Source organism: Littorina saxatilis, linkage group LG1, assembly GCF_037325665.1.
Source record: "Littorina saxatilis isolate snail1 linkage group LG1, US_GU_Lsax_2.0, whole genome shotgun sequence".
Classification (NCBI taxonomy): Eukaryota; Metazoa; Mollusca; class Gastropoda; order Littorinimorpha; family Littorinidae; genus Littorina; species Littorina saxatilis.
Window position 1 is genome coordinate 29,013,706 of NC_090245.1, and position 17,678 is coordinate 29,031,383.

The 17,678-nt window shown below is 44.7% G+C and overlaps 1 protein-coding gene across 10 annotated transcripts in view; it reads left to right on the forward strand.

Moving 5' to 3' along the window:
- Nucleotides 1-17,678, forward strand: part of LOC138966370 (hydrocephalus-inducing protein homolog) — a 244,873-nt gene that overhangs the window by 138,982 nt on the left and 88,213 nt on the right. For all 10 annotated transcript variants that reach the window (XM_070338641.1, XM_070338587.1, XM_070338596.1 and 7 more), the window contains 6 exons: nt 4,400-4,545; nt 10,635-10,836; nt 11,256-11,355; nt 11,673-11,772; nt 12,142-12,244; nt 12,652-12,800. In XM_070338641.1, coding sequence (XP_070194742.1) covers nt 4,400-4,545; nt 10,635-10,836; nt 11,256-11,355; nt 11,673-11,772; nt 12,142-12,244; nt 12,652-12,800 — 800 coding nt within the window. The remainder of the gene's footprint in view (nt 1-4,399; nt 4,546-10,634; nt 10,837-11,255; nt 11,356-11,672; nt 11,773-12,141; nt 12,245-12,651; nt 12,801-17,678) is intronic.

The following is a 17,678-nucleotide window of genomic DNA, read 5'->3' on the forward strand; positions in this document are numbered from 1 at the left end:
GACTAAGCGAGAGAGAGAGAGAGAGAGAGAGAGAGAACGACTGAGCGAGAGAGAGAGAGGACGAGCGAGAGAGAGAACGAGCGAGAGAGAGAAAGAGGTGCAATCGGTTTCTTATCTGAAGCAATGGGCCATTCACGGGAATATTCTTTGATCGAGCTCTCGAAAACCACTCGAAGAGTTCGCCGTTCAATTTCTTTATCACATCGACTCTTTCTTCTAAAGTCAGAAATTTCCGTTTTGACATGATGAGACCGCGATCGACGAAGGATGAGACGAAGATGCATCACAGTACAGAAAGTAGAAACCCTAACTTGTTTTTGTTTGTGAGTTCAGTTCAATTCACGGCATCGACCAATGAGCGTGCACCATACAAAAAATCAATCTTTCAAGTGCTGTCGTTGGCTTACAAAATAAGCTTCTCGCGCGTTCACATCGCGTCGCCAGCGAGATTGTATTTGCAGAACCAAGATGGCGGACCGTTGTTGACAGGTAACGAACCAAATCGGGACCAAAAAAGAGTGTCCGCGTCCGCGCCTTTGAGGTGTCCGCTCTTTTAAGGTGTTTTTGAGTGTAAAATACATCCGTCCTCACTTGAAGTGTCCGTTATGCAAAGGTGTCCGCCGAATTAAGGGTCCGCTGGATGCAGGTTTTACTGTACAAATTGTTCATACGAAATGACAAACACAGGTTACAAGCGATAACGTGCAAAAATACTGGTTTATTACTTTACATCTGATCAGTATTGTATATTGATTACAGTACTACGTATTGCGTAATTCAGTATTGCATATTGCGGTAAAAAACTAAACAGAAAGAAAAAGAGAAAAGAAAACAAAGTATTAGACATGGCAAAAATATCAAAAATGCATAAACAAAATGCAAGAAACAAAAACGGGAAAAATAAACAATCATAAAACAGGCGAAGACAAACAGACAAGAAAGTTACAATACCAAACACTCGTTGGTTAATCCTTTAACAGCAATAAAGGGTTACGTTCTTTACGTTAAACGATATAATAAACACTAAGAATACTCAAGAAACTTAGCATAAATACGTTTAAATCCAAAATGGCTACTTCAGGAGAATACAAAACGTTGACTCATCAGGCCAGGAATACAAAGCAAACTGTCATACTAAAAAGTCTCTAAACGACAACGTTCCTGCGTTAATCAAAGTCACAAACAAAATATTTCCTCATCCAATTTCCCCCAATAGCGTTATAAGAAATAAGCTCGTTTACAAACGATCACCACAGACCGCAAGCTCTTTTACCTAAATTCTTTTAACGTAAGGCTAGGATAAGTCAGAGAAAACGTTTCACTTCGAACTTCGTTAACCACAGAAAACACAAGTTATCATTATAAACATTGGCGACTTTCTAGCGTCTACAAATCATTGCTGTACGTTTCACAAAACTAGAACAGTTGAACACACAATAAAGAAACACTACAACAAGTCAGACTTCCAACTCACGTTATACGTAAACAACTCACAAAGTCATTACAAAATGGCGACCAAATTACAACACAAACAAGTAACAACAAAATTACCTTATGCGCTGTGTGGGTTGACCAGCAGTACCAAAACTGTAGCCTCTCAACGAAGGGCACAAAAACAATTCACAAGTTTCAATAAAACTGTATCCAAAACACGTTCACGTTGACAATATCCAAACTGTTCACGTTGACTTTAAGACATTACAAGAAGAGCTCATCAGCTCACTTGCTAACTTCAATACGTTACATAAAACATCCAAACCGTTCACGTTGACTTTAAAACATTACAAGAAGAACTCCATCAGCTCACTTGCTAACTTTGATACGTTACATAAAACATCCAAACGCTTCCATAAAACCCTCAGATCGACTCAAGAGAGGAAGTCAAACAGTGGTATTTATGGAAACAAAAACCTAACATGGAATAGTTATTCAAAGGTCACCATATTGACCAACCAACAACATTCCTAAGACAGAATCGGGTGAGACTACTATTTTACAACCAATCAGTAACCGATCACGCACTTCGTGCATGCTCAAAACTTAAAACGGTATAATTTACAGAAAGAAGATCAAGGAAATAGCTGACATTAAAAACTAAAAACACGTGAGTCACACGTATTCTAAAGCTTACAACGCAGTTTCGCAGTGCTCACTCCAAAACCAAGACACGGAAAAGAGCACGTGAATCTCACGCGTGTTCTAAAACTAAACGACGCAGTTTTGCAACGCTCTGACCAAAACCAGGTCACAACAAGGAGCACGTGAGTCTCACACGTAGAAAATAGTTAAATAACGCTCCACAAAAACAGGTCACAACAAGGTGCCAAGATAAAAACACGGTTTACTTGCTTTACACCGTGCCATGGCTTGAGCAAACTAATTACAACAAAAAATAGGTGAATGGGATGCCACGTCGGCATGCACACTTCCCATGCAGACCATTATGGTTTCTGCATGCAATGTATGTGCAATAGCTTTAAACCAGACCTGCACTGCCTTAGCACCATTCACATGATTTGTCAACATCTTTTAGTTCACTGCTTGACTATCAGCACTGACATATATGCATGCACCCAAATATCGTATTATCACATTACAATACCTTTTTTCAAATGTGTGTGTAGGGGGGGGGAGTGGTTCATTGTTGGGAAAATGTGAATAGCAGTATTTGAGTTTGTCATAGACATATTAATTTTGAATTTATGTTGTCTCTACAGATCCAGAGGTGGAAGCTGGAGAGGAGCTTCCAAAGTACCCATGGCATTGCAAGGCAATTCACAGAAGTCAATCCAAATATTGTAGTATAGAACTTTAGAAGGACACTGTCATATGACTCCCTGATTATTCAAAGCAAGTCCAAAAGAGGTCCAAGATAAGAGGCTTCACTGGTAACAAGTTGGGAATTATGGATGGGCATACTTTATGCAGCGTGCACATAACGGATAAGACTTGATCATTGTGACCTTGGAACAGGTTCCTTGGTGCTTGCAGAACACTGGCTGTTTTGTTTTTTTAAATTTTGTTGAATTTAGTTTCCGTTTTTCTTGTGGAACTAAGCAAGACTTGTTGTTTTGTTAGTGTTGTTTTGTTACATGTTTCATAAACGTTTGTGTACAAAAAATACATTTTCTTCACGTTTTGTGTATTTTCTCAAAACTACTTTTTTGTCACTTCAAAAGCCTAAGGCTTTTTGTCTGATAAACTTGCGTTGTTGAAACTTTGCATACATCTTGAGTGTGTTATTTTGCAGAAACTGATAGAGTGATTTCTTGACAAAAATTTTTATTGAGAAGTTATACCGTTTTGGGGGAAATTCAACATCACTCACTTTCATCACTGATATTTTTTAAATGACTTGAGATATCAAAAAAACGCCTCTATCAGTTTCTCGGCATTGTGCTAAAGTATAAATAACAAGCATCAAAACAAAATTTCATGCAGTTTTAAAAAAGCCTTATGGTTTTAAAAAGGGGCAGTTTGGTGGCCATCTTGGATTGCTACCATGGCAACCGATGGTCCAAATTTTTATTTTTTTTCATTTTCTCAGGAGATGGACTGAGTACTTAAATTCTGAAACATTTGTTGACCCAAGAGTTAAGAAACGAAAAAAAATCCCTTTTAACACCAGTGCCTAGCTCCCCTTAAAACCTCCAAAAATCTGAGAAAATCATGTAAAAAGGAGGGAGTCTTAAAATGGGGGAACATTTACAGAGGTTATGAACAGAAAGTCTGAGGAAACAGGGTCTTAAAAGGGAGGGAGTATTAAATTCGGGGGTCTTAAAAGGGGGGCCTAGCCCAAATCTCTGGCGATTCTTCTGAAGCTCAGTCCTTTTCTTTGCAATTTGACATGAGCTGTGCATCCTTTATTGGAACACCCTCATAAGCCTGCTGCAAAGATGATTTTCTTCTTCTTCTTCGTTCATGGGCTGAAACTCCCATGTTGCACTCATGTTTTTTCATTTATGGGAACTTTATGTGTATGATCGTTTTCACCCCACATACTCCGATTTCGGGGGAAGCATGCTGGTATTTTTGTGTTTCTATAACCCACCAAATGTCTTACATGGATTACAGGATCTTTTCCGTGCGCACTTAGTCTTGTGCTTGCGTGTACACACTAAGGGGGATAAGGCACTAGCAGGTCTGCACATAAGTTGACCTGGGAGATAAGAAAATCTCCACCCTTAACCCACCAGGCGGCCACGGCCGGGATTCAAATTCACGACCTTCTGATTAGGAGGCCGATGTCTTACCACTACGCCACTGCGCCTGTCACACAAAGATAAATTCATTATTTGCACAGCATATTTTGCATTTATGGAGTGCGCAAGGATAGCTTCAGACAGAAATACGCAGGGTCATTCTGTGTTTGTTTCACTGAAACCTTTTGTGTTTGCAGGGACCTGGGCGTTACGAAGATGCGGTGGTGTGCTGTATCAGGGAGAACCCGGAGCCGGTGATCTTCAAGGTGGCGTGTGACGGCTTCCGCCCTGAACTGGAGCTGGACAAGAAACAGCTTCACTTCGACAAGATCCTCATCCACAGGTCAGGGATTTGGTCATTAAATTACATATCTTATCCCAATTCACATATAGCAATTTACTTCAGTTTGGTGCTAGGACGCTGAAAACTACGCTCACCCTGGTAAGGGGGAAAGTAACCCTAAAAATAGAACAGCCTTGACGGTCACATGACAACGTCAGGACAAGGTTACCTCCCAGCATGCTCTGCACACGCGTGCTCTCGCCGCCATCTTGTATTCATTCTACTCTTCAGCGACGTTGGTTAAGGACGTGTTTTGGTTTACGCTCGGACTATTCTTTAGCCCACTGCTTCTTGGCAGTACCAACCCTCGTCACACGTCTGTATCTTAGCTTTTTGGCTGAGATTGGGTGACATTTTTCCATTTTTTCTTGTTTTGTTACTTTCGTTTGCCTCAAGTTAGTCTTTGTTTACGTTTTGACGTTCAAGACTTTCGCCAGTATGGCAGACAGTGGGAAGAAGAAATCTAGCGCTAGACAGGTAGGGACAGCAGAGTCCCCGTCTAAGAAGGCGGCGAACAAAGCAAAGGTTTTGAAAACCACAGTTAGTGGTTTGAACCAGTTTCTAAGAGTTCGTTTTCAGTAGAAATTGATGACCCTAAGAGTCCTGTAATGCCGGCGTTGAAGCAAGAGTGCAAGACAGCGCCAGTTAAGCCTAGTGCAGTGACGGAGAAGGAGGATTTGTCCGCCATGTTTGCTTCCTTTAGCGATCAAATGCGTTGCATGTTTTCAGCGGAGTTAAAGTCGGCGAGTGCGCAGTTGCTCTCTCTCCATTCGGGAGCAGAAGAAGCAAGCGCGCGAGCGAGGGTTAAGGCAACCCCGTCAGCCACGGTTACGATCGCCGATGTTCACGCTGAACAAGATGGAAGTGCGTCTTCTCACCGTGCATCTTCTGCCGGGATCGACAGCTTCACTAAAGGTACCGTAACTGTCCCACAGGGAATTACGAGAGTGCATGCCTGGCCCGTTAAAGTTCCAGCGACGGCACAACATAGTTCCCAACTTCCGCCCGGCGTCAGGCAGAAAGCCGTCAATAGACAGGCATCCGGTTGGGGAGTCACCCTTCCGGTGCTTGCTCTTAGTACGGGAGATACGAAGTGCATGCCTGGCCCGTAAGGAGTTCAGCGACGGCACAACGGTCTCAACTTCCGCCACGGGAGCAGGAAGCCGTCAATAGACAGGTAGCTGGTCGGGGAGTCTCCCTTCCGATGCCTGCGCTTAGAACGGAGGACACGCAATCATCGGTCTGGCCTGTTCAGGATCCAATATCGGCAAAGCGTTCCACACTTCCGCCCAGGGGGCAGGAAGTTCTCTCCAGAGAGGATACGAGTAGGCGACATGCCGCACACAGTACCTCTCTTCATGACATTGCCTATGACAGTCAATATGGTGGTGAATTTCCGGCAGGCACTTCCGTGCCGGAAGGAGAATCGGAATACGGGGCTTCCCTTTCTGAGGAAGATCCCAATTTCCGGCTACCAGACAAGCTTCCCCATGCAGTAGCATTGGCAGCATAGGTAGCTTCAAGATACTTTGAGGAAGGAGTGGTTGCAGCAAGTTTGTCTGCACCACCACCTTCTGCTGTCAGAGTTTTTCGCTCAACACAGGGAGAAAAACAAACTTTTAAGTGTCGTGAATCTCCCTCAGTGGCGGTGAGAGGTCTAAGATTCTGGCTAAGAATTCCCGGTCGGGATATGTGCTTTTGGACACAGTGCCTCTGCTTACAGCGTACAGTCCGGCACCAGGGTTAGCACAGCCGTGGCTAGCCTCCACACAGACAACCCCTTAAGTCGGGCAAGCTGCTGGCCGGAAGTTCGGGTTGAACCCTATGCCACGCAATCTCTTGGACACTTTTCTCTACCACGAGCTCCACTTCCGGTGACACCGGAGTTAGTGACGCTCAGGGAGGATGGCTATAGTAAGGACAAAGCTGTCCCTTATATAGAGTCCGCCCTTGTGGCACCGGAAGAGACAGGGAGATTTAACCTAGAGTTAGCGTCTCTTTCGGAAACGCTGCTTAGGTTACGTCCCTGGAACCGTTTGAGTTTTGACAGGACGAGAGCGAAAAGGACGTAACGACGCTGCTCGCTACTTTGGCCAAGTTTCAGCCGAACAAATGCGTCTTTCTGCGCATCTTTATGCACACGCGGTGCTCGCTCGCAGGTTAGCGTTTCTCTTGGGTTCCATGATCCAAGACAAAGCCGCGCTTGAGGCTCTCAAGTTATCCCCTTTCACGGAGGGTGCCTTGTTGGTACAGCCGTCGCTTGAAGCGCTCCACAAGCAAACCCGGGACGATCATGATTTAGCTATAGCCAAGATAGCGTAACACGGCTTTCCTAAGCCTCAGAGCAAGAGCCACGGACCGCCTAAACCTTCCGCCTCTTCGGTGAATAGGGGCAGGTTCAGCACACTCCAGCTCTTCTTCACGAGGACGGGGAAGATTCTTTCAAGGGTGCGTGACGCAAGCTACACCCCCTATGATGTGTCCCCGAACCACTAGCCCATGCAACCACCACGCCTTTGTTGGCACAGGCGGCCTGTCACGGGCACTTTCACATTGGTTACTAAGGTAATCAGTCAGTGAATAGTGGGTATAGTGCGTTCGGGATTCAGGCTACACTGGAAGGAGGGATAGGCTCCCTTAACCAGAGCGCCTCAGCTGTCAATTAAGTTTCCTGTTCAACGGAAGCAAAGACAGCGATACAAGTACTTTTGTCCCCTCTGAATAGATTTCTGAGACAAATCAAATTCACCATGGAGACACCCGCGTCAGTCAGAGACACACTCGGACCAGAGACTGGGTGATGTCAATCTAGGACTCTATGCAGACAGCTTACGGCTAGCTTCAGATGTATAAGCCTCTTTGTTTAAGGATAAACGGCTTCACAGTCGCATGTCAGCGACTATTGCCGGACAACTTGAAGCACTGTCAAACCTTTCAAGTTTTCACTTTAAGTGTTACGAAGAGAACTAAGGTCACCATCATGTGGCTACCCTTATGTTCGGCACTAAAGCTTTCCGCATTTGGGGATCTTTTTCCCAGAGGCAAAAGATAGGAATGCGGTGTTTGGCAATTAATGTTAAAACACACACCTTCTGGTTCAGTGTTTCAACTTCAGCTTTGCGCCCCTCAGGGCCTTTTCTACCGCGAGTTAACAAACTACACTCTTTTTGTAGTCTTCCCAGCAATGGCCCCTGGATTTTGCACAATTTGGCTTTGCGCCAGGAGTCTTCTCCTACTTCGCAAATAGTACTCTTTGCCTCTAGATTGAGCCAACGAAGGCTGAATCACGAAACTTCAGTTTCAGGGATGCAGCTTTGGATACATACTCAGATCCCTCTGCATGGTTTCTAACGACATTTTAGTCTGAGTCACTTCCGCACATGGGCAGAAGAAGTTTGAGCTTACATTTACCCTGGGGGATATCGAACTTCAGGTTACCAGTACTTGAAGTACCAGTTAATGGAACCTTGGCTATACAGTGACCTCTTCTAACAGAGTCCACTTATTTTCCAAAGCCAGTTCTCTTTCCTTGAAGATATTTTCCCAAGGTTTCAGAACTAGCTACATGTAATGCCTCTAGCCATACAGTTATCGGCAATTAAAACTCGTAAGACGCTCACTCACCCCTCCCTTGGGACGGGATTTGATGGGAGCATGGTCTGAGAGCAGATCAGGTTACCGATACCCAGTCGTGTCTTCCTCGATTGCGGGCTGGTTAGCACAATTACTAACAGGCAATCAGGTTTTCAATACTCCTGACTTTTCACCCCTGCTTTGCAAACAGGGAAAGTATACCCGCTTCTTGCAGCCGTGGCTTAGACTTCCGTTCACAGCCAAAGGCAGCAACACGGTCTTTTCCGACCACCGAGGTTAACAACTATTGAGCCCGGTTTCTACCGGGATGGGTGACCGTTTGGAACACGGGCCCGGCAGGAAATCTCTTTAACATTCAAGCTGCGGCCTTTCGGCTTCAGCTATTGTACTGTCGTTTACTCAAACACAACATCAGCAGTACTTCGCTCCCTAGAGCCAGGTTACACTACCGGTTTCACGGGAGTTCGCCTCCCTTTCTTTCAAGCCACCGCTTAGGGACTTGGGTACATAGTTCTCACTGATACCACTCCCGTAACCATTGAGGACAACGGTTGTTTTCTCTGGAGCTTGATTTACTCTCTGTATTTCATCCTTTTCTTTGAAAAGATTAGTGACATTCTGTCACACTCTCGCAAACGGGGCCTTTCTCTTCACTCATAAGTCTTATGAGACAAGGTGGAAGAAAGGGGGGGGGGGGGGGAGGGCATGTTCGTACTTGGACAGTTCTCCTTCCAGACTGTGCGAGGTAGAGCATGGACCTACTCATAGGCCTTACCTGAATTAGGCTATGTTTCTTCCTAATCTTATCAGCGTGTCTTACTTAGCTCGCAGTATAAGATTACAGGTCTCCCTTAACAGAGAGACCATAGGCTAGATAGCGTTCATAACCAAAGGGTCACAGCAGGACAAGTCCGAGTCTTTTGGTACTAGGAGTTTCTATGCTCCACAGATTTTGATCCGCTACAGTCCGCTCTTCTTCATAAATCTGACGTGTGAAACGCTCTCCACTTTGCTTCTAGCTACGGCACACAGAGGTAGCGAGATTCACGCACTTGCTGGCTTACCGGGAGACGTAGTACTCAATAGAGACGCTCTATCTCACTCTGTTTCCGGCCAGACTTCTTAGCCAAGAATCAGAAGTCAGGATAACCATCTCCGATGGTCTAAGTTATTCCTCTTTATAGGATTCTCGCCACAGGCAACCCAGTCTTATGAATCTGACCAGTTAGATCACTATGCTCCTTCCTGTCTCATACAAGGAGTTAAGATCACAAACAAAAGCTACTCTCATCGTCTTTGTACACAAAGAGAGATAAGGACATAGCTAAGTTGGTCCTAAAATCAGGAAGATTATCTGAAGTCCTCGACTCCGCCTTCTGGAGATCTGAGGATGTTTTTATCAACTTTTACCTGCGCGACATTTCCAGTGCGCGGCAGGACGGTACCAAGGCTCTACCAGCGATGGTAGCAGCAGGGCAATTGTTGCCTAGCTCATAGGTAAGCATCCCACCACCTTAATTAGCAATCTGCTATATGTGAATTGGGATAAGATATGTAATTTAATCGAAAATTTTAATAATAAATTTTCATTTGATTAATATACTTACCCAATTCACATAGTGAAGTCCCTCCCGCCTACCCTGCTTTAGTTCCCCTAAAAATAATAGGGCACTTCGAGCGAATGAATATGGCGGCGAGAGCACGCGTGCGCAGAGCATGCTGGGAGGTAACCTTGTCCTGATGTTGTCATGTGACCGTCAAGGCTGTTCTATTTTTAGGGTTACTTTCCCCCTTACCAGGGTGAGCGTAGTTTTCAGCGTCCTAGCACTAAACTGAAGTAAATTGCTATATGTGAATTGGGTAAGTATATTAATCAAATGAAAATTTATTATTAAAATGAAATTTTCGATTTTGAAAAGACAAACAGAAAGCCTGAGTTAGTTTACCTTGCACATAGCTTCAGATCGCTCTTGTTTTGCATGCAAATAACTGCAGGTCTTTCACATTGAAAAAGTAAGTTATAGTGCACGTGAAGGATGTCTAGATGGTACCTCCACTAATAGAAACAAAGGCGGTCACACATAAACATGTGCACATGTGCACACATACACACACACATACACGCACGCACACACGCACGCACGCACGTACAAACTCTGGTCAGCTGGGCGTTAAACAAACAAACAAACAAACACACAAACTCACGTGTGCACACACATACACACACACACAACGATGATTGGAAATAACTGCCGGGTTTGTATGGTTGTGAAAGGGGGAATAGCTTGCTTTCCTTGTGACATTATAAGCTATAGTCTACTAACGAGGGTGTGTGTCTGAAACACGTGTGAAATATTTGTCTCACTAAAAGCGAAGGTATCCGAATCACTCTTTACGACCCATACAAACCGGAGAGAGTTATATCTGGAATTTGTTTATAGTATTTCCACCTGAAAAACATTTCTAAACAACACCCCAATCTCCTCTCATTGCAGGAAAGACACGAAGACACTGTACCTGCGGAACTCCACACAACTGCCAGTAGCGTGGCGACTGAGCGGCCTGGAGAATTTGGGCGACGATTTCACAGTGGCAGCTGACAGTGGAATTGTTGAACCTCTCTCCGAGTACCCTCTGCAGGCCTACTTCCGTGCCATGAAGCCTGTGCAGACAAGCAAGAGGATGATCCGATTGGAGGTCAGTTAGCAAAGAAGATTGGGAAAGGAATGGGGGGATGTAGAAGGGTCGAAATGAGATGATGATACCTTGTGTGTTTCTCTGTGTGTGTGCTCATCTGTCTTTCTGTCCGTCTGTCTGCCTGTTCTATCTAGTTGGCTGCTTCGTGGCAATTTACTTCCACATGCCAAATCCTTGCTTGCCAAGGAAACTTTTGCTTTCCCTTTAAAAAGATTACCATCTGTTGCCCCGCAACTTGCTGTTACGCGCACAAGCTGACATGCCAGCAAGTAAATATTCATCCATCGACCTTCTATACTTACTGTGCTTGCAAAAGTTGATGCTTGGTGCCTTTTTAGTGCTTTACTTCTTTTCATGATCTGCCAGTTTTTCACTTATGCACTTGGTTTCTGATGGTTATTGGTTTGATTTGCATACAGATTTCTGACGTGGATAACATCATGGGTGTTGTGAACACAGAGCCCATTCAGGTCATTGCCGAGGCTTACGATGTCGCCCTGGACATGAGCTTCCCCAAAGGTAGGATTCCTGGGTTCCGTTGTGTTTTATGTGTGTATGTGAGTGGGCGTGTGTGTGTGCATGCACTCATGTGTTGGTATGTGTACTTGTGTGTTTGTGCGTGCATGTGCCAGTGTGCTCATGGATTGATAAGTGTGTGTTTGCTTGTCTGTGTATATGTGCAAGCATTCGTGATTGTGTGTGTATATTTATGTCTGTATGCAGAGTTGCTAATGTTTTCACAAAGTTTTATCCTGATATCTGAACATGTGTGGTGTATCTGATTTGGTTGTCTTGTTTACTCTCTATATCCGATGTGTTGAATTGTGCACCTTCAGGAACCGATGGTGGCCTTGACTTCGGCACAATTCGTGTAAACGAGGAACGCAAGGAGACATGCACTCTGAAGAACAAGGGCAAATATGAGATCACCTTCAAGTGAGTGCGCAGTGCTTTCCCCTTTCAAATAGCTTGATAGATGGAGTCAAATACAGTGAAATCCAATTATTTCTTCATAAGCTAATGTAAAACTCTGGTTGCTGTGAATACATTCTTAATCCTCAAGCATTAAGAAATGTGTAATTGCCACTGTCATGTTGTGATAAAGTGTATTGTGCTAAACTTCAACTTTACACTCTTTTCCAGATGTACATTCTGAATTTAACATACGATTCACTGAACTTATGTAGACACGAAGGTACTTTGGGGTTCCTTGATGTTTTTGTTGTTGTTTGATTATGTTTCTGGTGCTTTGCGTTGTTTCTCTTTCTTGTTCACAAGTTGATGAAATCTGTTTTCATGTTGCAGCTTTGTTGTGGAGAACTGTGATCCAAACAACCCGGGTGTGGCGTCGCTGTTCTCTGTCATTCCTTCCAAGGCCACTCTCGGTCCTCAGGACAGACCAACACAGGTAATATGCTAAGGGCTGCAATCGTTCAGTCTTTGTTCGTTCTACCTTATGTCAAATTTAGAGTTTGACAAACAAGGATGTCTTTCTAAGATAAGCACAAGGTGACCCACTTGACTGGAGTACAAAACATTAACAAATGTAAGGCGATGACAGAATGTTAAACTGCCCTATTTTGTGTGTGTATTTGGCCCTTGGGTGTTTGCAGAAAATAAAAGAATGTAAGACTCGGTACAGTCCTTTTGCTTTTAAATGTACTTTTACTGTTGACATCATGCCGATGGTCTCGTTTACATGCTGTTGTGCCGTCCTTTAAAGAATGAACTTACTTATTTGGGATGTTTGTTGAATGATTATTTTTGTGTAAAAACATGAGTTGATCTTTTACTTTCTTGCGTGTGTGAAAACAGGTGCAGATAATCTTCCGCTCCTCCCGTGAGGTGGTAGTGAAAGACCAGCCTATCTTCAAGTGTCATGTCATTGAGCCCAACCTGGGAGAGGGAGGCGAGATCATAGCCAACATCCCTGTCAAAGTCTCCGTCAAGGCTGTCTTCAGCAAGTGAGTGTGTTTGAAGGAGTTCTGCTTTAGGCAACAAAATTCCTATCTGTAAGATTAGCAGCATTGCTACACTGCTAGGGTGATGACTTAGATGGCAGTTTGGACAGCTAAACAGACAGACAGATGCTGTATTTCTTTCGAATACATCACCTCAATTTAACTAATAGGAGTTACCTTACTTACGAGTGCTAGACTGAGAAGCGTCCTATGTTACCAGTACTAGACTGTAAACAAGGTCGCTAACTCTAGATTTCCGTCAGTATACCATTTAGGGGAGTAGTCTCCCCTTGTCGGTAGTACCTCTCTGCGCATGTGCCAATGCCCATAATCCCCAGTTTCAATTTCTTGCTACGGGGAGCTAGACGTGTATTTAGACCTTTCCCGTCTAAGAAGACTTCCTTCACAGGAATTACAACTTTCACCTTCAATCACGGTTTGGGCTTTCCTTTTTAAGGGCGATTACTACGCCCGTATACATTCAATGATTCATCACGTTGAACAACGTAACGAACCGTGAAAATGAAAGTGAAACGGCTTAAAAATGTAACAAAGTTACTTGGTCATAAGTAGAAGGTACTTCAATCATCAATGATACCTTGTTGACACACAGAGCCTAACAGGCTCCGTTACTTGTCTTTTAAAACTAGTGAACATGCAATTGAACGACAACTATTCTTCACTCAGTCGTTACGAATGTCGAACAGATATTTACAGCGGTTGGCCGGTTCCACTGGGGCAATAGAACTCCGCAAAACGATAACTTACCTTGCCGCTTTCAATGGAAAGCTACGGCAGGTCACCCTACACATCAATGTAGGAATACGAACAAGACCTTCAACTTCGAAATTACCCGGAAGTTTTTTGCGTTTTAACAGCTTTTTATCGACTACAGCGAGGTTTACCATGTGCGTTATCCCGACCGGAAGCGCGAGCATTTCTGATCCGATTTTTTAGGCGTAAAAAGTACCGAGCGCCCGCGAAGGTTACATACGGCGTATGAATACTTCTGTCATTACAAACTGCGATGACTTTTGCGGGCAGCGTAGATACGGAACGCAGTACGCTTGAACGCTGATAGAACTGAAAGCACCGAGCGCCCGCGAATGTTACATACGGTGTATGAATACTTCGGTCATTACAAACTGCGATGACTTTTGCGGGCAGCGTAGATATGGAACGCAGTACGCTTGAACGCTGATAGAACTGAAAGTGGGTTGTATCGAAGAATAACAACAACAAACCTCGCCCGCTTGGAAAGAAAACCAAACACTGAGATTGAAATATGCGCCTCCGGGAATATTACGGAGGGAACTTCCTTTACTCTCAGAGAAAGGCAAGTAATTCTCTCTCCTATGTTTCTGGGAAACGGTGTTTTCTGCGGTTGGCAGATTATGGTTTTGGTATTTTTATCAGTTGATCATGGTGAACTCACAGAGACCACGTGGTGGTACTTCTTCAAATTGGATAAAGAATACTTTCCTTGCCAACTTAACTTGATTAACTTGTAAACTTACACATTATATATATATATAAATATATATTAAAAAAAAAAAAAAAAATTTTTTTTAAATTGACAAGGAAAAATTAAAGTGTATCACTGTATGCAAACACAGATGGGACATCTTTTTTGGGATATAATCCTTTTTTCTTGGCAAAGGGTATCAAAGAAGTCAGTTGATGTTACAAATTCCATTTTCATGGAGAGTGTTTAAATCAGCTATCTGAGTGGTAAAAGATTTAACTTATGGATAAACTCAAGTGTTTACACTTTGAGATTTACACTCCGCTAAAATCTGTTGATACCACAGTGCCAGGAGACAGCTCTTCAAATTCAAATAGAACAGGCTGCACATATATACTTATGTTCTGTTCCAGTGCACAACAATTGATGTACATTACACTTGAATGACATGTTATGAATAATATACAGTTGAAACCATGCCTTAGGGGCATGAATAAACTTGGTTGTTAACACATGAGTATTACACTCAGCTGAGTTTTCACAACATGCAAGATCGAGCAAGGCTCTGAATAATACTCACAGGTGAGCTTCCTATAATGTTGTCATGCCTCTACTTATTCCTGGTTCGTAGGCAAAACCTAAGCCTTTGACCTTTAACAAGGCCACATCTCTACTGTTGTCACCTAATCCTACGACTAGGTCTCAAGTAGACAACAGGACCTAACAATAAGAGGCCGCCCATAAATAACACTGGCTCTAGTCAGGTTCATACAAGGGATACAATGTTTATCATTCCATATTATGGAAAATATAACATATTTGTTAAACGGATGTTGTTACAACACACAATTAACTATGCCTCCCAGACAGAGCGGCTACTCTCATGAGAAAGGTACTGGATAAACTCTTGGCACAACCATGCCGTTATCAGTACGAGGGGGAATTAAGTCATATTGACATGTATTTATATATACGTAGACATTACCAAACAGACAATGTCGGGCGCTCTGGGGGAATACCTCCAGTAAGCACAGGAAGAGACAGGCTTCCTTTTCGCCCTGATAACTCCCAGGATCGTTGCGACAGCTTATGACAGACCCTCCAGCTGTCAGGCAAGACGTCCACTGGGCGTAACATGAGTAGAATCTCCCTGAGGTGGCTACAGCCTCGTCTGCAACCTCTCCCTTGAGGTGACCCCGAAACACGGCTGTTGACCGGACTGGGCCCCTCCCACCACTATCTTTGCCAGGGATCCCCATCATGATGGTGGCTTCATGCATTTTGACCACCAGTGTTCAGTGCTGCAAACTGCCTGTAGCGATGCATCAGCACCGGAAGGACAGCTCCCACCCCCCATTGCCTGTCTACCACCTCCTGACGGACTGAGGAAGACCTAATGTTTAACGCTCTTGGAACTAGACCAACACTTCACGCCTGACCATATTCAGCAGTGCCCGGCTACACAGAAGTCTGGGAGTGTGAGGAGAATGCCTAGAGCCTCCTAGTTATCTTCATCACCTGGAATGGAGAGCTAATGGTTAGAGGCTACAACCTTCACACCGGGGAGCCGCCCTACCAGTAACAAGATGGCACCTGCAATCTGCATACAGATCACCAGTCAAACAGCGGTGGACAACTGAACAGGGTATGGTAGTCACATCAGTTTCCATGCATACTGCAAGCTCTTGAGGTCTCTAGATGTCTCCTTCGGATACACAGCTACAAGACAGACACTGCGCACCAAGATAAGAGGAATCAAAGTGTCTCAAGACATTTGCCTGAGGAAACGACTCTGAAGATCACTCACACTTGGAGTGGAGCTTGTTCAACAGGGTAACAGGCCCAAGAATCTTGCCATACAAGCGTCGGGCAACACGGGTGAGCATGTTCAGGCTACATCACAAGGCGGGGAGCTGTTGGAGATAACGCAGAGACGGGGGAAGAAGTGCTCTGAGAACGTCAAGTACAGCATACTTTCATGACCTGTGGACGGACCCAGCGTAACAACTTGTAAGAGTTGCCCCTTCTTCCTGATTGTCATCTGACACCCGCATCAGCCAGGGGATGATGAGAGAAATGCCAGATTGTACAGTCGACACTCCACAGAGGATGTCCGACACCCGTTACGGGTCACATCTCGACTGATAATGGTAACAACTCTGGCAGAAGAATCAACAGGAGAGACGACAGTAGACGTCCTAGAGAAGGGATGGGCCATTTAAGATCACTGGGCAGGTGCCCCTGAGATGATCAGCAGCTTTTGGATGACAACCTACCCCAGGGTCAGGCAGTCCTTAGGCTACAAAACCTCATGGAGATCATCCTTGGACCAAGTCAAGAACCGCCCTGATATGGCGCTTCGTGGTCGGCTGGGCGTTAAGCAAACAAACAAACCAAGTCAAGGCAAAACCCTTCAACAGGGACAGCACTCAACCTACGTCATGCTTCAGAGACGGACAGACTTGACTAAAGAGGGAATGTCTCCCGAGGTGACTCCGCCCGTTTTCCATGGACTTTCCAGGAAGGACACTGAGAGATAGTCTGAGGTCTGGCCAGCCATCCGCACTATGAGATCCATGGGCCAGATTTCATAGATCAAGGAGGACCTCTCAGCCCATGCGGATTATTTAGTGCTGCCAGACATCTTGGACTGGGTAAACCATACGTCCCTCCATCATTGAGTCAAATTTTCCTGGAACAAGAAGAGCTTCCTCTACCTTTAGGGGTATTGGGTACGGCCACAGACACACTTGGATTTGGGAAGGCTCAGCCACCCCTTCCAACCGAACCTTGAATTGGACAAGCTTCGTTTGCCTCTTACAACTGGCGCTCTAAGATCCCTGGACCACAGAGATAAGACCTAGAGGTATTCCTCCCCCGAAAGGCATAATGAGTGCGGCAATACCTTTGACAGTGGGTGAATGTGTCCATCCCCTCCATATGTAGACTCTCAGATGCCTGGACTCAAAAGCTAAAGGAGCTGGAGGAAAGAGACACAGTGAGATCCTAGCAGGAGCTAGGAATACCACACAAGGCTATCTCCCTCGCTCCCAGTCTACGGTGACACAAGGTTATTGGGTGAGTATAAGTTGTGTCACTCTAAGAGCTTGAGGTAGAGACACAGTGAGATCCTAGCTGGAGCCAGGAATACCACACCAGCCTTTTCTCCCTCGCTCGAAGAGCATGAGGTAGAGACACAGTGAGATCCTAGCTGGAGCCAGGAATACCACACCAGCTTATCTCACTCACTCCCAGTCTACGGCTACGCGTCGTGTTTGGGCGAGAAACGTGGCAACTCGGGTGCTGACTAAGACCTTTGTCAAGTCAGAACTATGCATCAGACCAAGAGAGTACACCTCCTGCCTCAGGCAGGGGCCTGAAAACAACTTTGCATAGTCACCCTAGAGCTCAGCTCC